Source organism: Microcebus murinus, chromosome 22 (assembly GCF_040939455.1).
Source record: "Microcebus murinus isolate Inina chromosome 22, M.murinus_Inina_mat1.0, whole genome shotgun sequence".
In the NCBI taxonomy this organism is placed as follows: Eukaryota; Metazoa; Chordata; class Mammalia; order Primates; family Cheirogaleidae; genus Microcebus; species Microcebus murinus.
Genome location: NC_134125.1, coordinates 25,687,195 through 25,709,164, shown reverse-complemented (window position 1 = coordinate 25,709,164; position 21,970 = coordinate 25,687,195). Strand labels below are relative to the sequence as shown.

General features: G+C 49.3%; 1 protein-coding gene across 1 annotated transcript; it reads left to right on the top strand.

Moving 5' to 3' along the window:
- The first annotated feature begins 541 nt into the window (after window positions 1–541).
- LRRC74B (leucine rich repeat containing 74B) lies at window positions 542–19,410 on the top strand. The gene is given in 10 exon segments (XM_012776658.3): window positions 542–751; window positions 1,397–1,515; window positions 1,928–2,060; window positions 2,863–2,970; window positions 2,973–3,068; window positions 13,854–13,963; window positions 14,875–14,990; window positions 15,468–15,546; window positions 17,399–17,495; window positions 19,061–19,410. Coding segments are annotated over 10 exon segments (1,191 nt in total). The 5' UTR covers window positions 542–573; the 3' UTR covers window positions 19,216–19,410.
- Window positions 19,411–21,970: the final 2,560 nt, after the last annotated feature.

Sequence of the window (21,970 nt, the reverse complement as noted above, 5' to 3'; positions counted from 1 at the left end):
ACCAAGAAAGCCTCAGGAAGAAGCGACCTCTGGCTGACACCCGCGGACTCTGCAGTTCGACAAGCAAAGCTGGGGAGGGATGTTCCCGGTGGGGGCAGCGGCGTACCGAGACCAGAGCGTGCGACCGTGGCTCCGCCGCGGGCGGCCGCTCCGGGAGGTCCCGCAGAGCTGCCCACGGCCGGCCCGCCAGTGCGGCGAGTGAAGCGCAAGCCCTGGAGACGGGCGTGCTTCCCCGTCCGCGACGCGGCGTCCACGCCGGACCCTCACGGGGCAGCAGGGAGCGCGGACGCCCGCGAGGCGCCCAGCCCCGGGCTTGGCCCGTGGCGCGCGCGCGAGCGTGCATAGACCCGGCTCCACGTGGGCGCAGGCCCTCTGCGGTTTCCGGGGCAACAGACAGCACCGCGTAGCCCGGGCGCCCACCGCGGTGTGGGGAGGGGAGCGAGTCGCTATTGGTTAAGGCGGGCGCCTGTCGCTGTCTGCCACATGCGATTGGTCAGCGCAGCTGGAGGATCCGCCCACATCCACGGGCCGCGCTCTAGGTGCGGTCGCGGCCGGGGAGCCTTCGGCTGCCAGATGGACGTGACCCTGAGCCGTCCGTGCGCGAGGTGCGAGGAGAGGGAAGAGCTGGAAGAAGAGGCGGCAGTGGCCGCTGGACGTCCTGCAGGGGTGTCCGAGACCGAGGAAGCTTCGCACCCGGATTCAGACTCCGACCTGGAAACAGAAGGGGCAGCGGGGCAGCGGGGCCAGGCCTGTCTCCTCACCTTGGGGGCCGGACGGAGGCAGGTTGAGGCCGAGAGGGCAGGAGACCCCTGTCCAGCAAGGAGCGCACCCCTTTGTGGGGCGTCTTCAGGGCAGTCCCGTGCCCTCCCGTCGGTGCTCTTGGGGGCATCAGGAGTTCTAGCATTAGAACATGCTTCCAGAATGATGTTAAAATGCACAACCCACTAGACAGTGTACCAAGGTGTATCCCACCCTGGAATAGGATCAGAGCTGGGCTTTCCCAAGGCACAGGAAAAACTAAGTTAATGGATGTATTGAATTTATAATTATTTCAGCTTTTTTCCCCTCCATAAAGTGTTCCTTTGTGGTCTGCAGCCCAGGGTAAAAGACAGCACGCACACTGGCATCAGACAGCCAGGGTCTTAATCCTCTGCTAGGATTAGCTACGATTAGCTGTGTGACGTGGAGGAAAGGATTTGCTTTTTTTGAGCCTCTATGTCCGCATCTGTAATATGGGAGCAATAGTCCCAACTAGTACAGGAAGAAATGCCTCTAGAGGGAAAACATAGGCCAGGTAGTGACAGAGGGCAGGGGAGGAGGCAGGGGCTGTGCCTCTGAAGGGGTCTACATTTGTCCTCCTGTCCCCTACCAGGCACCCATGAGCTTGGAGAACCAGGCAGGAACACCCTCTACTTGGGGTCTTGTCAGGCCCGTAGCGTTGTGCTTATCTCCTGCTTTCTGCGCCAAGGGAGTGCACTGGAGCTGAACCTGCGGCACTGTGGCCTGGGGCCCCAGGTACCATTGGAGGGACCATGGGGCCAGGCTTGGAGGGGGAGACCCAGGAGACAGCAGCCAAAGGAGTGCCCCTCTCTGAGTCCATCCCACACGCTCCTTAGCTTTCCCCTGGGTCAGGCCTGTCCCATCCACTACATCTGGGAGGCAGATGAGATAGAGGCTGTGACAGAGATCTGCATGAGAGATGGGGAGCCTACAGGCCCCTAACCTGCTGAGGGGTCAGGAAGAGCTGCAGGAGTGAGACCCGGACACAGCCTGGAAAGAGAAGCAAGTGTCCTGATGGTGGGAAGGGGGGGCTTTCCAGCTGGAGGACAGAGTGGGCTGGACCCTGGGAGCGTGAGCCAGGAGAGTGGCCAGCCGTGTCTGGGGCCCTCCGCCCTGGGAAGGACCAGGCCCCTCTGCTGCATCCCAGGGGGCCCGGGATCTGGCTTCCTCGCTGGCCTCCAATCCCTGCATCAAGCGGCTAGACCTTCGGGACAATGGGCTCTGTGGGGCTGGCGCAGAGGCCCTGGCAGTTGCCCTGAGCAAGAGCAGCAGCACCTGTGGTAGGTGACCAGCTGGGGCAGGTGGGCGGGCTTGAATCCTCCTTTTCTTCAGGGATGTGGCCCCCCTAAGAGGGGCCTTCCCACCTGGGGACTGCTGGTGTTTCTGGGGATTAGGGAGGGGTCTCATCACAGGGTGGGGCATGTCGGGGTGGAGTTAAACCCTGTGCAGTGTGCCCAAGCTGCATGCCACTCCCTTTCTAACCCACTCCATGCTGCTACTCCCCTCCTTTGCTGGCCAGCACCCCCAACCCCAGCACATGGTAGACTCCCAATGCCCAAATGCAAGGTGGAGGAATCCTTCAACAGAGAGGAGGGGGTTGATCAGCCCAACCTCACTGAGCCTCAGTCTCCAATCTGTGAAATGGTCTCAACAATACCTCTGAGTGCTTGGGGCTGCAATGAGCATTAAATGAAAGTGGATATGTGAAGTGGTCACCACAGTGTCTGGCCCATGTAAGTGCTCCGTGTACTGCCACCTGGGCTATCACTGCTAATCCCGGCAGTGGGACAGTGAGGGCTTCTGCTGTGGGTTATATCACTGCCAGATGGCTGCCCCTCCACCACAGCGTTCTTGGCAGCACCCAAAACACCTTTGGACAGAGAAGCTTGTGGAAACACAGGGATGGGAAAATCAGGGGCCGGAAGGGACCCAGCTCGTAGGTGGCAGGGTCATGCAACACCAAACAGTGCAACTGCAAAGCGCCCTCCTCTGCCTCAGGCCTGGAGGTTTGGGGGATGGAGGAACAGGAGGAGGGTGGTGCCTAGCTTTGGATTCCCCTGACTGAGGAATGGTGCTGGCCAGATGTGGACCTGTCAGAGAACCAGCTGGGAGCAGCAGAAGCCCAGGCCCTCTGTGTTACCCTTGTGGGGAACCCGGCTGTGCAGAAGATTCGGCTGTCAGGGAGCGGCCTGGGGAGCAGGCGGCCCGGCACCTTGCTGAACTCCTGCCGGCCCACACAGGCATGGAACCCCTGGACCTGAGCTGTGATCAGCTGAGCGACCAAGCAGGTAATGCCCACGAGGGGCCACCATGAGACACGAAAGCTCATGGGTGGGGGTTGGCAGGATCGTGCTGAGCACCCACCAAAGAGCATCCACACTCTGGCTCCTGCTCCCCACACCCCACCTTGGCCCACTCCTCCCCTCTCCAGCCATACAGAACTCTCAGTTCATTCCACAAATAGCTTATTGGCCGTTGCTGTATGTGCTGGGCTGATTTAGCCACTAGGGATCCAGCCTTGAACAAAACAAAGTCCCTGACCTCAAGGAACATGTTAACAAGATCATTCTCGGTAATTATCAGTGCTAGAAAAGAAATCGATAATGGCCAGGTGCAATGGCTCAGGCCTGTAATCCTATCACTCTGAGAGGCCCAAGTGGAAGGATCGCTTAAGGCCAGGAGTTTGAGACTAGCCTAAGCAAGATCAAGGCTGTCTCTATGGCTTGGTGCAGTGGCTCACACCTGTAATCCAAGCACTCTGGGAGGCCAAGGGGAGGATCATGTAAGGTCAGGAGTTCCAGACCAGCCTGAACAATAGGGAGACCATGTCTCTGCTAGAAATGGAAACATTAGCCGGGCATGGTGGCGCATGCCTGTAGTCTCAGCTACTCGGGAGGCTGAGGCAGAAGGATCACTTGAGCCCAGGAGTTTGAGGTTGCTGTGAGCTAGCCTGACGCCATGGCACTCTAGCCCAGATGACAGAGCAAGACTCCATCTCAGGAAAAAAAAAAAAAAAAAGACTATCTCTACAAACAAAATATGAAAATCAGGCAGGTGTGGCAACACATATCTGTAGTCCCAGGTACGCAGGAGGATCACTTGAGCCTAGGATTTTGAGGTTGCAGTGACCTATAATGATGCCATTGCACTCTTGCTGAGTGATAGAGCAAGACCCTGTCTCAAAAACTAATAATGCATTCTTCTAGAGATTGGGGAATCTCTGCTTTAGAGGAGTAGCTGGGGAGGCCTTTGTGAAAAGGTGACATTGAAGCAGAAATGTGAAGGCAAGACCAGAGGGAGAGTATTTCAAGCAGAGGACAGTAAGCATGCAGGCCTTTTTCCCAGACTGACAGATACCAGTGTGACTGGGCTAATGACCCAGAGGAGAGTGGCCATGCTGTGGGGTGGAGAGGCCAGAGGGGGCACAGAGCTGCAGATCATGGCAAAATGTATGAAAATTTTATTCCAAGTGCTGTAGAAGACACAGGTGAGACTCCTAGAACTCATCGCTTGTGCCCCAGGGGCCTTTGCACCAGCTGTCTGCTTTTTTTTTTTTTTAAATTTCAGCATATTATGGGGGTACAGATTTTAAAGTTTCAATAAATGCCCTTCCCCCCTCCCCCCACAAGTCTGAGTTTCCAGCATGACCATCCCCCAGATGGTGCACATCTCACTCATTATGTATGTATATACTCGCCCCTCCCCCCTCCCCCCTGCCCAATACCCTATTACTGTAGTACCTATGTGACCACTTAGGTGCTACTCAGTTAATACCAGTTTGCTGGTGAGTATATGTGGTGCTTGTTTTTCCATTCTTGGGATACTTCACTTAGTAGTATGGGTTCGAGCTCTAACCAGGAAAATATAAGATGTGCTATATCACCATTGTTTCTCAGAGCTGAATAGTACTCCATGGTATACATATACCACATTTTATTAATCCATTCTTGGATTGATGGGCACTTGGGCTGTTTCCACAGCCTTGCAATTATGAATTGTGCTGCTGTAAACATTCGAGTGCAGGTGTCTTTTTTTGTAGAGTATCATTGGATCTTTTGGGTAGATGCCCAGCAATGGCATTGCTGGATCAAATGGTAGATTCACTTGTATCGCTTTAAGGTATCTCCATATTGCTTTCCACAGAGGTTGAACTAGTTTGCAGTCCTACCAGCAGTGTAGGAGTGTTCCCCTCTCTCCGCATCCACGCCAGCATTTGTTATTTGGAGACTTTTTGATAAAGGCCATTCTCACTGTAGTTAAGTGATATCTCATTGTGGTTTTGATTTGCATTTCCCTCATGATTAGAGATGATGAGCATTTTTTCATATGTTTGTTTGCCATTCTTCTGTCTTCTTTAGAAAAGTTTCTGTTCAAGTCCTTTGCCCACTTTTTAATAGGGTTATTTGATTTTTTCTTGCTGGTTTTCGTGAGTTCTAAGTATATTCTAGTTATCAGCCCTTTATCGGATACGTAGGATGCAAAAATTTTCTCCCATTCTGCAGGTTGCCTGCTTACTTTCATGACTGTTTCTTTGGCTGTGCAGAAGCTTTTTAGTTTATCATGTCCTATTTATTTTTGTTGCTGCTTTGATTGCCTTTGGGGACTTCTTCATAAACTCTTTGCCTAGGCCGATGTCTAGGACATTTTCCTCTAGAGTTCTAATAGTTTCATACCTTAGGATTAAGTCTGTTATCCAGTGTGAGTTGATTTTTGTGAGAGGTGAAAGGTGTGGGTCCTGCTTTAGCCTTCTACAGATGGCTATCCAGTTTTCCCAGCACCATTTATTGAAAAGGGATTCTTTTCCCCAGCGTATGTTTTTGTCTGCTTTGTCAAAGATTAGATGGCTATATGAGGATGGTTTTATATCAGGATTCTCAGATCTGTTCCACTGGTCAATATTCCTATTTTTGTGCCAATACCAGATTGTTTTAATTACTATAGCTTTGTAGTATAGTTTGATATCTGGCATATTAATGCCTCCCATTTTGTTTTTGTTGCCTAGAATTGCTCTTGATATTCGGGGTCTTCTTGGTTCCATACAAAGCATAAAATTATTTTTTCTATATCTTTGAAGAATGCTGATGGGATTTTAATAGGTATTGCAGTGAATCTGTAGATCAGTTTGGGTAGTATAGACATTTTAATGATATTGAGTCTGCCGATCCACGAGCATGGAATGGATTTCCATCTGTTTACATCCTCTGCTATTTCCTTCCTCAGTGTTTCATAGTTCTCCCTGTAGAGGTCTTTTACCTCCTTGGTTAAGTATACTCCTGGGTACTTTAATTTCTTTGTTGCTATTGTGAAGGGTATTGAGTCTTTAATTTGGTTCTCAATTTGATTGTTGTTGGCGTATACGAATGCTTCTGATTTCTGTGTATTGATTTTGTATCCTGAGACTTTACTAAATTCATTTATCAGTTCCAGGAGTTTCTTGGTTGAATCTTTGGGGTTTTCTAAATATAATATCATATCATCAGCAAACAGTGAAAGTTTGATCTCTTCTGCCCCTATTTGGATACCTTTAATTCCACTTCCCTGTTTGATTGCCATAGCCAAGACTTCCAGCGCTATGTTGAATAGAAGTGGAGAGAGTGGGCAGCCTTGTCTGGTTCCAGTTCTAAGTGGAAATGTTTTCAATTTTTCCCCATTCAGTATGATGTTGGCTATGGGTCTGTCATATATGGCTTGTATCATTTTTAGGTACGTTCCTTCTATGCCTATTTTATTAAGTGTTTGTATCATGAAAGGGTGTTGAATTTTGTCAAAAGCTTTTTCTGCATCTATGGAAAGAATCATGTGGTCTTTGTTTTTGCTTCTGTTTATGTGGTGAATTGCATTTATAGATTTACATATGTTGAACCATCCCTGCATCCCTGGGATGAAGCCCACTTGGTCGTGATGGATTATTTTTTTGATAAGCGTCTGGATTCGGTTAGCTAAGATTTTGTTGAAAATTTTTGCATCTATATTCATTAGGGATATTGGTCCGTAGTTTTCTTTTTTTGTTGCATCCTTTCCTGGTTTTGGTATCAGAGTAATATTCGCTTCATAAAAGGTGTCGGGGAGGTTTCCGTTCTTCTCGATGTTGTGGAATAGTTTCTGCAAGATAGGTACTAGTTCTTCTTTGTAAGTGTGGTAAAAATTGGGTGTGAAACCATCTGGGCCGGGACTTTTCTTTTTAGGGAGATTTTTAATTGCCGTTTCTATTTCAGCTCTTGAGATTGGTCTGTTCAGGAAATCTATTTCTTCCTGGTTGAGCCTAGGGAGGCTGTGTATTTCTGGAAATTTGTCCATTTCCTCCACATTTTCCAGTTTGTGTGCATAAAGATTTTTGTAGCATTCATAAATTGTATCTTGTAGCTCTTTGGGATCAGTTGCGATAGCTTCTTTTTTTGTTCCTGATGGAGCTTATTAGAGATTTCTCTTTTCTGCTTTTTGTTAGCTTAGCCAATGGCATGTCAATTTTGTTTATTTTTTCAAAGAAGCAACTTTTTGTTTTATTAATCTCCTGAATAGCTTCCCTGTTTTCAATTTCATTTAGTTCTGATTTGATCTTGTTGATTTCACTTCTTCTGCTTGGTTTGGGGCTGGTCTGTTCTTCTTTTTCCAGCTCTTTGAGTCGTTTCATTAGATTGTCTATTTGTGATCTTTTAGACTTTTGGTTATAGGCATTTATGTAGATAAACTGTCCTCTCAGAACTGCTTTATTCCATCCCTCTGTACTACAAAAAGAAAAAAAAAAAAAGAACTGCTTTAGCTGTGTCCCAGAGGATTTGATAACTTGTCTCTCCATTCTCATTTTGTTCATAGAATTTTTTTTTATTTCCATCTTGATTTCTTCATTTATGAAGTAATCATTTAGTAGGAGATTGTTTAATTTCCACGTTTTTGTGTAGAAATGTGAGTTTCTGTTACAGTTGATTTCTACTTTATTCCACTGTGATCTGAGAAGATACATGGTATGATTTCTATTTTTTTTAATTTCTTGAGGTTTACTTTGTGTCCTAGGATATGGTCAATCTTGGAGAATGTCCCGTGTGCTGGTGAGAAGAACGTATATTCAGTGGATTTTGGGTAGAATGTTCTGTAAATGTCAGTCAGACCCAATTGTTCTAGAGTTTTGTTTTGTTTTTTTTTTTTTTTTTTTTGTTTTTTTTGAGACAGAGTCTCGCTTTGTTGCCCAGGCTAGAGTGAGTGCCGTGGCGTCAGCCTAGCTCACAGCAACCTCAAACTCCTGGGCTCAAGTGATCCTTCTGCCTCAGCCTCCCGGGTAGCTGGGACTACAGGCATGCGCCACCATGCCCGGCTAATTTTTTATATATATATCAGTTGGCCAATTAATTTCTTTCTATTTATAGTAGAGACGGGGTCTCGCTCTTGCTCAGGCTGGTTTTGAACTCCTGACCTTGAGCAATCCGCCCGCCTCGGCCTCCCAAGAGCTAGGATTACAGGCGTGAGCCACAGCGCCCGGCCTTAGAGTTTTGTTTAAGTCCATTATTTCTTTATTAATTTTCTGTTTGGAGGATCCGTCTTGTGCCGTCAGTGGGGTGTTGAAATCTCCGGTGATTATGGAGTTGCTATTAATCCATTTGCTTAGCTCCAGTAAGGTTTGCTTTATGAATCTGGGTTCACCTATGTTGGGTGCATATATATTTAAAATTGTTATCTCTTCCTGTTGAAGTGTGCCCTTACCATTATATAATGACCTTCTTTGTCTTTCACTACTTTTGCTTGTTTAAAAACTAAATCGTCTGAAATTAGAACTGCCACGCCAGGCTCTTTTGGCTTCCATTTGCTTGGAATACTAATCTCCACCCTTTTATTTTAGTCTGTATGCATCCTTGCAGGTTAGATGTGTTTCCTGAAGACAGAATATACTTGGCCTGTATTTTCTTATCCATGCAGCCAGCCTAAGTCTCTTGAGTGGAGAGTTTAAGCCATTCACATTTATTGAGAGAACTGATAGGTAAGGTAGATTACTGTTCATTCTGTTGGGTTGGATGTTGTTGCTATGATTTCTGTCTTGAGCCATTGTAATATCTGGCCTTTAATATTTGGGTTTTGGTTGTTTTTATATTCGTGGGTTATTATTATGATGTTCCGTGTGTAACACTGTTTTGAGTACTTCTTGTAGGGCTGGTCTTGTCTTGGTGAATTCTCTGAGCCTTTGCTTGTCTGAAAATGTCTTTATTTCTCCTGATATATGAAGGTTAGTTTTGCAGGGAATAAGATTCTAGGCTGGGCATTGTTTTGTTTCAAAAGAGTGAGAATGGGGCCCCAGTCTCTCCTTGCTTGTAAAGTCTCATTAGAGAAGTCTGGTGCTATTTGAATTGGCTTTCCCTTGTATATTACTTGCTTCTTTCGTCTTACAGCTCTTAGAACGGCCTCTTTAGTTGATACTTTGGTCAGTCTGATGACTGCATGTCGTGATGTCTTCCTGTTTGCATTGAATCTCCCAGGGGTCCTCTGAGCTTCTTGAATTTGTATATCGAGATTTTGAGCAAGGCCTGGGAAATTTTCCTCTATTATATCTTCAAATAGCTTGCCCAACCCTTGAGTGTTGTCTTCTTCCCCTTCTGGTAACCCTATGACCTTCACATTAGGTTTCTTCACTTAATCCGACATCTCTTGTAGGCTTTGCTCTTTTCTCTTGTTTCTCTGCTCTATTTCTGTGACTGATTTATTTAATTGGAGGGTGTTATCTTCAATCTCTGAGATTCTTTCTTCTGTTTGATCTACCCTGTTCTTGAGACTTTCCACTGTATTTTGTAGTTCCCTGAATTGATTCTTCACTTCCAGGAGTTCGGTTAAACTTTTCTTCATTTTGTCTATTTCTTTAGTGAACTTTTGTTCCAGGTCCTGGAGGCTTTTTGTGCTTTCTTGGTTATTGAGTTGTTCTTGCAGGTTGGTGAGTGTTCTTATGATCCACATACGAAATTCCTCTTCTGTCATTTTGGTTGCCTGATTTTGGTTGGTATCCGTTTCTAGGGGGCTGGGGCTCCTCTTTGGAGGTGTGTTTTCCGTTTGGTTCTTCATATTTTCTGAGTTCCTTTGCTGATTTCTTCCCATGCCGATCAGTTGTTGTTTCTTTTTTTAGGTTTTCGTTTGGGTATTCACATGCCTTGTTTAGTTTCTGAGCCGGTAGGTGGTGTCTGTGGGTGAGATTCGACCACTCCCTGTATAATGAGTCAGTAGGTGCCGTGAAAAGGCTGTGCAGGATGTCCTCCCTGTCAGTAGGTGGCGTTTGCTTGGAGGAACAGGCTACGCTGTTGTTTTTATGTCCTGTTGTCAGCTGTTGTTCCTGTAGAGAGAACTCTAGTGCCTCAGGTGGTCGGTGGGGCCCTGGGACTTCCAGGTGTGTCCTTTTCTGCCCCTCAGTGAGGGGTGGCCTAGGAGAGAGTCTGGGCGGAGCTGGGTTGGGTAAGCCTGCCCTCAGGCACCACCAATGCCGTTAGCAGGGGTCAAAGTTCTGTTCTCTGCTTCCAGGCAAAGCTGTCAGGGAGGGGCTGGAATGGCCCCACTCAAGTCAGAAAGCCTACGTGTGGGGTGGGGCTGTCGAGACCCATAGTCTGGAGTGGGCCTCACTTCTTTCCACCCTCCCCAACTCCACAGCTACTCCTGGGCCTCTGCCAGCAGGCCAGACCACACGCCACCAGGCCTCCCCTGGCTGTTATGCAGGCGGGGAGGTTCCCTGCGCAGGAACGCCACCTGGGCTGGGCACAAGGCCTCCTTTTGAGGGGAGGGTTGCCCTCTAGGAGGCTGATCTGCCCCTGAACGCACACACACCTCAGTAGGGTGTTCACAAATATCCCTTCTGTGCCCCAGGCAATGCGAGACCTCAGTGCACAGGATCCGGTCTGCAGGTCTGACCTCTGGGCCCCAGAGTTCAAACTGTATCCCCACCAGAGAGAGCAGTGCCAGTCCCAATTCACCCACAGGGAGCCCACGCTGGGTCGATGTCTCTCAGCCTCAGGGTCTGCCCCGTTCTCCTGGGATCACCGTGCCAGCAGCACCTGGGAGGGCTGTCGGGTAGGGAGCTCACGGTCTGAGTTCCCCTTAGTCAGCTGTAGGGCCCCAAAAGGGAAGGTCCTGTTCCCTGTAGGTGCCTCTGGCTGGTGGCTGTATTGTCTCTCTGTCTCTGTGGGCAGCCGAGGGTAGGGTCGGGGGAGGGGAGGAGGAGGCAATATGGTGCCTGCTGCGCAGCTCGGGTCTGTGCACACGGAGGTGCCCCAAGGGAGTTGGGAGCCTGGTGCTGTGTCTGCCACTGGCTCACCGCTCACTGGCAGCGGCCGTCGCTGGGCTGGTGTCCGCAGGTCTCTCCACTTGCTGGGGAGCCCACCAGCAGTCCGGGATGCAGGGGAGGGGAAGCGGCTGATCCACCTACACTTCCCGCTGGTCTCCGGGCTGCTCCAGCGGTCTCAGCTTCCAGTTCTCCTCCGCAACCTCCTCCCGTGGAGTCTCCCGTGGTCTCAGGTACTCCTCCTTCCGACCCTCATCCGATGTAGGCTCGTCTTCTTGCTTCTTTTAATTTCTGCTAGAATCTGTCTTTTCTGCAGAGACACTGTCTGGCGGTGTTTCTCATCCGCCATCTTCTCTACCCCCAGCTGTCTGCTTTTAAGGAATATTCACTTCTATGTACCTTTCCCCAAATGCTCCATTCCATAATATGAATCACCTGGGACCCTGGGCTAGGAATACAGATTCCTGGGCTCTGGACCTGCTGAACCAAACTCTTGGAGGAATGCCCAGGCATCTGCATCTTAATGGATGTCCAGGAGAATTGTCTGATCTGGATGGTTTCAGAATAGCTGCTCTGTCTCAAGCAGCTTAGAGTGAGTGGGGTGGCAACAGCCTGTGAGAACTGGCCTCCAGTTGAACTGCCAGAGTGCTAGTTTGGCTTTTAAGAAAATCATTGTGAGAAGTCAGTGAAATTAAAAGAAAGGCTCATTTCAGACTTTGACGAACTTCAGTGTAGGTGTCTCTCTGGGCCTGCAGCTGGGCAAGTGCCAGAGAGGCAGGCAGGGTGGAGGGCTGGAGGCCAAGGCCCTGTGCACATATGCACACGAGAAAGGCAGGTGGGCCCAGGAAAGGACAGTCTCAACCAGGCCATTTTGTTTCCCCATGGGGTGGGGTCTGTGGTGGGCCTGACCCCCGTGAGGGGTGAACGAGCATGGGTCTCAGTGTGCCCTCTGGTCTGTGGTGATGGGAGCACCTGTCTTATAGGACAGCTGCAGGGATCAGAGGACAAGCATTGGCAGTTACAGGGGTGCAGAAAAAAGAGTCTTTCTACCCTTCAGCTGTTCAGCATAGAAGGGGCTTCCCCACAAAATGGGGGACCGCTGCACTCTCCTCCCATCCCTAGGGGTGTCAAAGGAAGGAGGAAAGAACGGTGTATCTGAGAACCTGGGGGTGTCACCTCCTGTGCTGGGCCTGAAGTGCCCTTCTCAGCAGGGCAGTGCTGGGAGTCCCAGCTTCTGTGCAGGGAGCTCTCCAAGGTGCTAAAAGCGTCTGCCGTGGCGTGTGCTGGACCAGCAGGCTGGCTGAGCACTCCCGGTTAGGTCGTCTGGTTTTGCTCTGTGCATTTCTTCAGCCCAGCCTTGCTAGACCTGTGCTAGGTGTCAGGATCACAGTGAGGGGTCAATGTTAGACCCTTAAGAGACTCCCAGGCTGGTGGCAGAGACTAGCCAGGCAGAGAGAGGTCTAGTGGTCAGAACCTGGAAGGATGGAGGCACCATAGACAAGGGGCCTGAGGGGGTCCAGCCCAGCCCAGTGGGGCGGGCAAGGCCTCCTGACACCATGGACCCAAGTGAGAAGGATGAGGAGCTGTTAGCCAGGAAAAGAAGGGGCTCCAAATGGGGGACAGCCAGGAGGCATGTTGGTGCTGGTGCTTCTGTGACTTGGGAGCAGGTCAGACTGCCTGACAAAGTGGAGCGTGGGCTGGTGGGTGGGGTTCTGCCCGAGTTACGTGCTAAATTGCGCCCAGGCTTTCTTTCCCCACACCGTGCCCTTCCCTTCTCTACCACCCCTTCATCCTCCCCACCACAGCTGTGCCAGCCCTGTCACCTCTGGCCTAGATTGTGGCATCAGCCTCCAGTTGGTCTCCCAGCCTCTCACCTCTGCCCCGCCCAACCCATTCGATCCTCATTACCCACTGCTAGGGATCTGGATGAGGTGCTCATCCAGCCCTGTCACTTTTCTTTTCTTTTCTTTTCTTTTTTTTTTTGAGACAGAGTCTCACTTTGTTGCCCAGGCTAGAGTGAGTGCCGTGGCATCAGCCTAGCTCACAGCAACCTCAAACTCCTGGGCTCAAGCGATCCTTCTGTCTCAGCCTCCCAAGTAGCTGGGACTACAGGCATGCGCCACCATGCCCGGCTAATGTTTTCTATATATATTAGTTGGCCAATTAATTTCTTTCTATTTATAGTAGAGACGGGGTCTCGCTCTTGCTCAGGCTGGTTTCGAACTCCTAACATTGAGCAGTCTGCCCGCCTCGGCCCCCCAGAGTGCTAGGATTACAGGCGTGAGCCACCGCGCCCAGCCAGGCCCTGTCACTTCTTAAGGCCCTCCCTGACTCCTGGCTACCCATAGGCAGAGCCCCTTGGCTCAGCACGAAAGGCCTCTGCAGCACCCTCCTGTACTTGTCACCCCCACCTCGCCTCATGGGCTTCCCTCCCCAGCCCGGCCCGGCCCCAGGCTGCGTGCACTTGCACAGGGGCTTCTGCTCGTCCACACTTTCCCAGGTCCACTCTCCACCGAGCATGCGCACGTGCTGGGGATTCTTCAGCCCCGCACCATCACCTCTGTCCACTTTCTTCAACCCCTGGGGTAACAAGGTAGGGTTAGCCCCTTCTTCCCACACCTCCCTGCTCTTGATCTCAATGGCTCACATCCCATTAATTTGTATTGATATCTCCCCTGCTAGATGTGAATTCCTTGAGGGCAAGGCAGTCCCATGTTGGGTTCATCTCCATGACCCCTGTGCCCAGCAGAGACTCAGGCACGCAGTGGGCATCAGCGTCATTTTTTGAAAGAACAAACAGAGTGAATAAGAAGGTCTCTTGTTTCTGAAGGAGGGAAGCTCTGACCAACCCTGGCAGAAAACACCGGACTCACTGAGCTTAACATAAGCTGGAATCACCTCCAAGGCCCGGGAGCTGTGGCATTTGCCAGGGGACTGGAGGTAGGAGGGCTCTGCCCGCTGGCTCCTCGGGCCTGTCTTTTGGGGCACGTCTCCCAGATGTCAGCCCCTGTCTTTGCTGCTCTTCAGAAATGAACCTTGGATCTTTTAAGCAAAGGTTAAAGAGTGTTTCTTTAGGTGACTTTAATTTCCCTGACCTCAGTTAATGACTGCATGTCACACAGCTGAATGTCTCACACCTTCCCCAGACATCAAAGGCACTCAGCTGGTAGGGGACATCCGTGCAGTCTCTTGACACATACTTGCTGTTGGGCATATGCAGACACTCCCCTGAGATGACACCCTTGCACCCTTGGATGCCAGCATACCCTCTCAAACACCCCACCCGCTCCCTCGAGTGTTGTGATTCACAGGCCTCCGGCATGGGAGGCTCAAGCCCCTACCAGGGTGGCACAAGATGCCTCCAATGCCCTCTTATTGGGCAGTGCCTTGCCCTCTTATGGCAGGTGGCAGGTCAGGCTCTGTCTTCCCCCCAACATAGTTCCCTGGGCATGTTTCCCCTGACAGTCCCTCGCTGGAGCCTCTGCTGGGCCCCTGGGCTGCTCCATGTCTCGGGGTCCCTGCCTTCCAGAGGCTACTAAGTGGGTATGGAGTCTGATCCCTGTGTCTCGGGCCTGCTGCTGTTTGGTAGATCCCCTTCCAGTCTCTGAGGGCCGTTCATACCCGCGGCCACCCTTTTTTCGTGCTTTGGGCCATTCAGCTCACTGTCACTGTCATCCAAGCCACAGCTACCAGGGGCCTGTGCAGTACTTTCCTGATTCTTCCCTGAAACCTCTGCCCTCTGGACCGTGTTGTGCTCCCTGCACCTCGGGCCTCTGAGCTCTGAAGCCGAGGCCCCCTGCCTTTCTCCACTGTCAGATTTGGTCCCCAGGCCTTGCTCCTTGGCATTCTAGGCAAACATCTTCCTTAAAGTTCTGGACATCTCGTACAATGGCTTTGGAGATCCTGGAGCCTCTGCGGTGGGCGAGGCCCTCAAGGCCAACAATGTGCTGGAGGAACTCAACATGAGGTGAGGAGCACAGGGGCGTCACTCTAGAGACCAGGGGTCTCGCTGCTGTTCACTTTAATTCTTGAACCTACCACAGTCTTCCTGTGATGGGGCTTGAGCCACAATCCCAGAGCATCCATCCAGCTCCATCTTTTTTGTTCAAGTTCATCATTTATATATTGGGACTTGTAATTCCTGCAGTGTAGGCAGGTGGCTGGGAGTCGCAAACCTGTGAATAAAGCAGGGCCTGTGGTGGGGTGGGGGCTCCGTGAGAGCTTCCTCCTCTCAGAAAGGGAGCCTGGTCGTGATGGGGCAATGCAGGGCCCTGACAAGTGGGCCCGTGTGCATGCCTTGCTCAGCACGGGGCTGCTCCTCCAGCTCCTGGTGGCTGCAACAGCAACTGTGGCGGTGACATGGGGGCAGTCGGCTCTGCTCATCTGCGTGGAAGGTAGCACAATGCATGTGTTTTTTTGTTGTCGTTTGTTTGTTTTGTTGCAGCAATAACCGAATCTCTGTGGTGGGAGCGCTGAGCCTGGGCCTGGGCCTCCAGGTCAACCGGACCCTGAGGGTTCTTGTTGTGAGTGCTGGCCCGATGGGCACAGACCTGCCCAGCACCTGTCCATGAAGATCCCTCCCCCGCCAAATTCCCCTCACCCCCGCGTAGGTGCAGCTGGTGGGTGCACAGGCTCCAGGGCTCAGGTGGGGTCTCTGGGAGGGACCTCCCAGCTTCCCCTTGTGACCACTTCATCCCAGTACCATTCCCTTCACCCCTGGCCTGGCCCTCCTCCTCCCCCCATCTGTCCCTCCTGTGGCTCCCCAATGCTCTTTGCTGCCCTTTTCTGCTGGGACCCCCGTGCTGTGTCACCTTCATCTTCTCCCCTGCCCTTCCTCTGGCCTTGCTGGATCCCAGGGTCAGCCCAGGAGTAGCCTGGCCTCTGCTCAGACCCAGGGCCTTGTGTGCCCAGCAGGGGTTCCCTTCCTCCAGGCTTGCAGGTGGAGAGGAGCTGAGCAAGCCTGACAGCAGAAATCAGAGAAGGGAGAGAGCCAGGGCAGGGTGGAGCAGGTCCCAGAGACCACTGTGCCCACAGCATGTTCTGGGGGGCAGTACTGCCAGCTCTGGAGGAGGCCTCTGGCTCTGCCTGGCCCTCTGCTCCTGCTCCAGCCTTCCCCTCCTGCCCCAGCCTTCTCCAGACTCTTCCCATAGCTCTCACACACAGCAGCCCCTGCCCTGCTGGAAGCTCCTCCCTCTAAGGGCTGCCTCTTAGTGAAGGCTCCTTTGCCCCAAGTCAGAGGGTGGGGCCCAGAGCTCTTTCACACCTTCCCTCTCACCCACACAGTGTGCTCAGGCTGCTGGGCTCTCTCTCCTCCCTTCCACCTTGAGAAGTGAGACTTGCTAGTCTCCTGGCTCTGGTCCCTCCCACCTACTACCCAGCGATCTTTCTAAATCAGAGACGTGCCTGTGCGCTCCCTGCTTAACACCCGTGGGGTTTGATCCCCTCTGGATGAAGCCAAGCTTCTTAGTGTGTCATTCACAGCATGTCATGGGGATCTGGGCTCTGCCAACACCCTCTTACAAGTTCGTTGCTCTCACACCAAGCTGCTCGGAATTCACACACGCACACACAGAGTACTATTTTTCACCCCTTTTTGCTTCTGCTGCTTTTCTTGCTGAGCTGCTCAGCCCCTCCCTTAAGTCCTCAAACTTGGTTCAGAATAAATCTAACCATGATTTCTTTAAGTTCTAGTGTCTGTTTTTTTGTTTGGGGGGGGGGTTGTTTTTTTAGAGACAGGGTCTTGCTCTGTCTCCCAGGCTAGAGTGCAGTGGTGTCATCACAGCTCACTGCAGCCTCGAACTCCTGGGCTCAAGTGATCCTCCTGCCTCAGCCTCCCGAGTAGCTGGGACTACAGGCACGTGCCACCATGCCCAGACTGTCTTTGTTCTACATCTAATAAACGGATGTATAGCCAGTACCTGTCCATGCAATATTAACAAATTCAAATTCACAGGCAGGAGGTCAGCTTCAGTTTATAGGCCTCGGTTTTATTATTACCCATGTGCCTGACTGTAGCCATCGTGGGCCACTGTTAAAATTCTCTTTTGGATTTTCCTTTTCTTGACACTTCCCAGGTAGGGTTGGTGTACGCTCTCTCATTGCACTTACCACACTGCGTTTTTCTGATGTCTCCTGTTCCTACCCTCCCCTAGCAGGTGAGCTCTTTAAGGGCAGGGCTGTGTCTGGTGCACCCTTTCCCCTGTCTCTCCCAGCAGCCTTACTGGGGCATGCTGTCTGGCAGAGACACCTTCTGAGCTGAGGCAGTGGGGCCGTCCTAACCAGTCCTCAGAGATGAAGAGTCCCTCCTTCCCCTTCACACTGTCATCTGGCTTCGCTGGGCTCAGCTTCCCTTGGCTTTTCCTGTGTGTTTCTCAGGTGTCCAGGAATCCCATGGGAAGTGAGGGCTGCTCTGGTCTTCTCAAGTCTGTGCGGGACAATCCAGCACCTGCTCTGGAGCTGCTGGCTTTCTCCGGAAGACCTTTTCATAGACCTCATCTCTGAGCCTCCCAGCATCCCTGTGAGGTGTCATTATCTCCATTTTAGAGGAAGAAAGTAGGGGCCAGAGAAATGAAGTGCCCTGTCCAGAGCCACCCTGAGGCAGAGGCAGAGCACCAGCCCAGGTCTGGAGGCCGCTCCAACTCTGTTCCCTCTGGGCTGGTGGTGTGCGCGCTCTCACCTTGGGCCCCTGTCTGGGCTCTTCATTGTCTGAGAACAGGCAGGGCTCGGGGGCACTATGACTCTGCTCACTGTTGCCTGATGTTTAGATTTGCAGGTTCACCGTGTACAAGGCTGCCCTTCTCTCCTCCCACCCCTGCTGCTGCCTGCAGGGGGCTGTGGCGCTGTAAGATTCGCTAGAGTGGCCGTAAGGGACATTAGGGCCCCTGTTGGTTCAAGTTTGCTGCAAGTTTGCTTTTGTAATATAGGAGAATAAGTCACTATTTTGTAAGGCAACTAATCATTAAAGAGAAAATCCCAAAATAGGAATTATTAAAAGAAAAGTCCAGTTACACATCAGTGCTTATTCTAACCCTAATTTATTTCAACCCAGACTTGGGTCAAAGCCTTTCCAGAAATGTATATTTACAGTTCCAGTCCTTAAGGTTTGGGACAATTGATGTCAAACATCCTTACTAGTTTTTGTTTGGTTTTTGGAGACAGAATCTCACTCTGTCACCATGGCTAGAGTGTGGTGGCATCATCATAGCTAACTGCAACCTTGAACTCCAGGGCTCAAGCAATCCTCCTGCCTCAGCCTCCTGAGTAGCTGGGGCTATGGGCTTGCCCCACCACTCTTGGCTAATTTTTTAATTTTTTGGTAGAGACAGGTTCTTGCTATGTTGCCCATGCTGGTCTCAAACTCCTGGCCTCAAGCCATCCTCCTGCCTTGGCCTCCCCAAGTGCTGAGATTACAGGCATGAACCACTGCACCTGGTCCCCTTCTCTATTTTATTTTATTTTTACTTTCATTTTTTTTTTTGAGACAGAGTCTTGCTTTGTTGCCCAGGCTAAAGTGAGTGCCGTGGCGTCAGCCTAGCTCACAGCAACCTCAATCTCCTGGGCTCAAGCAATCCTGCTGCCTCAGCCTCCCAAGTAGCTGGGACTACAGGAATGTGCCACCATGCCCGGCTAATTTTTCTATATTATATTATTATTATATATATATTATATATATTATAATATATATAATATATAAAATAATAATATAATATATTATATATATTATAATATATATTAGTTGGCCAATTAATTTCTTTCCATTTATAGTAGAGATGGGGTCTCACTCTTGCTCAGGCTGGTTTCGAACTCCTGACCTCGAGCAATCCGCCCGCCTCAGCCTCCCAGAGTGCTAGGATTACAGACATGAGCCACAGTGCCTGGCCCCCTTCTCTATTTTAACAGTTTGGAGAGTTTGTGACTGTCATCCACAAAAGAGAAGCCACCTGAAGGATCTTCTTTGAGACATTGTATATGTAAGTAAAAATAGTCAAGTTCTCAGAACGTAGTAACATACTGCCTTGTAATGGATTTCTCCCCAGCATACCCAGGTGAACACGGAGTTTGATGACCTTGCTAGCTCAGTGAAGGTAGTTCTTCCTGGGCTTTGCATAAAGACTGGTGCTCGCAGAGCGGAGTATAAAAAAGAGTTGCTGCCAGTCTTCAGACTGTCCCTACCAGTGCCTGCCCCTAAATGACTTTGGACTGTAGCTTCCTCCCCTCCAGCCAGCCACTACAATCTCTACATCTAGTGCTCTTCAACTCACAATGCCTTGTGACCACTCATGTCTGCGCGAGCCCCTCCATCAGACGGGTGCTGAGTCCTCTAGAGCTGGTCTTCATGATGACTCAGACACCTGTTCTTCCTCTCTGCCCTTCTGCTCCTCTGCCCCTCTGCCCCTCTGCCCCTCTGCCTCTGGACTAATCTGGGCCTTTATTTGCTCTCATTTATGTAACAAAACCTTACTATGTGCTGCACGTTGAGCTAGGCATGGGGTCAGAGATACCCAGACAAGTCCCTGCCCTCCAGATGTTCATGTTCTGTTGACCTCGGGAAACTATTAAAATTTCAAGAAGTGCACAACTGGCATTCCTAAACTCTGCTCATGAGAATGAAAACTGATACAATCTATTTGAAAGGCATTTTATCATTATGCACCAAAAGTCATAAAACTGTGTATGTCCTTTGATCCAATCATTCCACTAATCTGCTCTGCAAAAATAACCAGAGATGCATAAGAAGACTGATGTTCATTGAAATACTGTTTATAATAATGAAAATTGGAAGTATTTCAAATAACAAGGGATCAGTTACATAAGATTTGGAACTCTGCAAATATTAAAAGCCGCATACTCAAAGAACATTTAACCATTCATGAAAATACACATGATTAATGTTAAGTGAGGAGATCAGGATCCAAAAACCACATGGATTTTTTGGCACTTCCTCAAAATTAATCATAGAATTACCATATGACCCAGCAATTCCACTCAAGAGAAATAAGAAATATATGTCCACATAAAAACTTGTACATGCATGTTCCTAGCAGCATCATTCATAATATCCAGAAAGTGGAAATGGCTACCAATGGATAAACACAATGTAGTATGATCCATATAATGGACTATTATTAAGCAATAAAAAGGAATGAAATTTGAGGTTATAAAAATGTTCTAGTTGGTCCCAGTACATCCACTTTATAGCTGCTGGCAATATGGAAGGTTCTTTTTCTGTTTGTGTAAAGTCTAATTTCTATCAAGGTGTCATGGATTTTTTGGGGGGGAGAGAGTATAATTAACAATAATTTATTGTATATTATCAAATGGCTAGAAGGCAGATCTGAATGTTCTCAACACAAAGAAATGATAAATGTTTTAGGCAACGTGTATGCTAATTACCCTGATTTGATCACCACACATAGTATACATGTATCAAAATATCACACTGTACCCTGTAAATATGTACAACTATTACATGCAAAAACAATAATAAAAGAAAAAAACAGAAAGTAGATGAGTGGTGTCTATGATTGGGAAGGAAGGAGGGAGATGGAGAGTGATGAAAATGTTCTAAACTTAAAAGACTCTAGTGATGGTTGTACAACTGTGAGTATACCAAAACCACCAAATTGGTATACTGACTTTGCTGGACATTTTTTTAACTTTAAAAAATTTTTTTTTTATTTTAGCGTATTATGGGGGGTACAAGTGTTAAGGTTACGTATATTGCCCATGCTCCCCCTCCCACCTTGAGTCAGAGCCTCAAGCGTGACCATCCCCCAAACGTTGCATATCTCACTCATTGTGTTTATATATACCCATCCCCTCCTCTCCCCTCCCAGCTGCCTGGGTGTCATGGAGTTTTTTGGGTTTTTTTGAGACAGAGTCTCACTTTGTTGCCCAGGCTAGAGTGAGTGCCGTGGCGTCAGCCTAGCTCACAGCAACCTCAAACTCCTGGGCTCAAGCAATCCTCCTGCCTCAGCCTCCCGAGTAGCTGGGACTACAGGCATGCGCCACCATGCCCGGCTAATTTTTTCTATATATATTAGTTGGCCAATCAATTTCTTTCTATTTATATAGTAGAGACGGGGTCTCGCTCTTGCTCAGGCTGGTTTCGAACTCCTGACCTCGAGCAATCTGCCCGCCTCGGCCTCCCAGAGTGCTGGGATTACAGGCGTGAGCCACCGCGCCCGGCCTTGTCATGAAGTTTTAAAATTGGTTTTTCATTACAAGTGTCTCACTGTTGGTTAACAATTAACTTTTTCCGTGACCATTATTGATCAAGCAAATAAATTCAACAGCCATTTGGGAAAAACAAAAGGTTCTAAAATTGATTGTGGTGGTGGTTGTACAATTCTGTGAATATGCTAAAATAAATTGAATGGTATAATTTAAATGGGTGAATTGTATCATATGTGAATTATAACTCAATGAAACTGTTTTAAAAGAAGGAAAAGTACTGATATATGCTACATGGATGAAATTTGAAAACATTATGCTACATCAAAGAAACCAGTCACAAGACCACATACTGTGTCATTACATGTATATGAAATGTCCAGAATAGGCAAATCTGCAGAGACCAGAAGTAGATTGTAGGTTGCCCAGGGCTAGGGAAGATAGGGAGATTAGGAGTTGACAACTAATGGATATGGGTTTCTTTGGAGAATGACAAAAATGTTCATTCCTGGTGGTCTAGTGGTTAGGGGAAAATAGTATTCTAAAATTAATTGTGGTGTTCTGCAACTCTGTGCGGTATATGACTTATATCTCAAGAAAGCTGTTAAAAAATCATACTGTTTGATCCCAATTATATAAAAATAGTATGAATGTATGCACACAGGGAAAAAAAGACCAAAAAAGTCCTACTGAAATATTAATATTTATCCCTAGGTTGTGGGTTTATGGATGATTTTTATTTTCTTTAGATTTTCCTGCATTGTCTAAATTTTC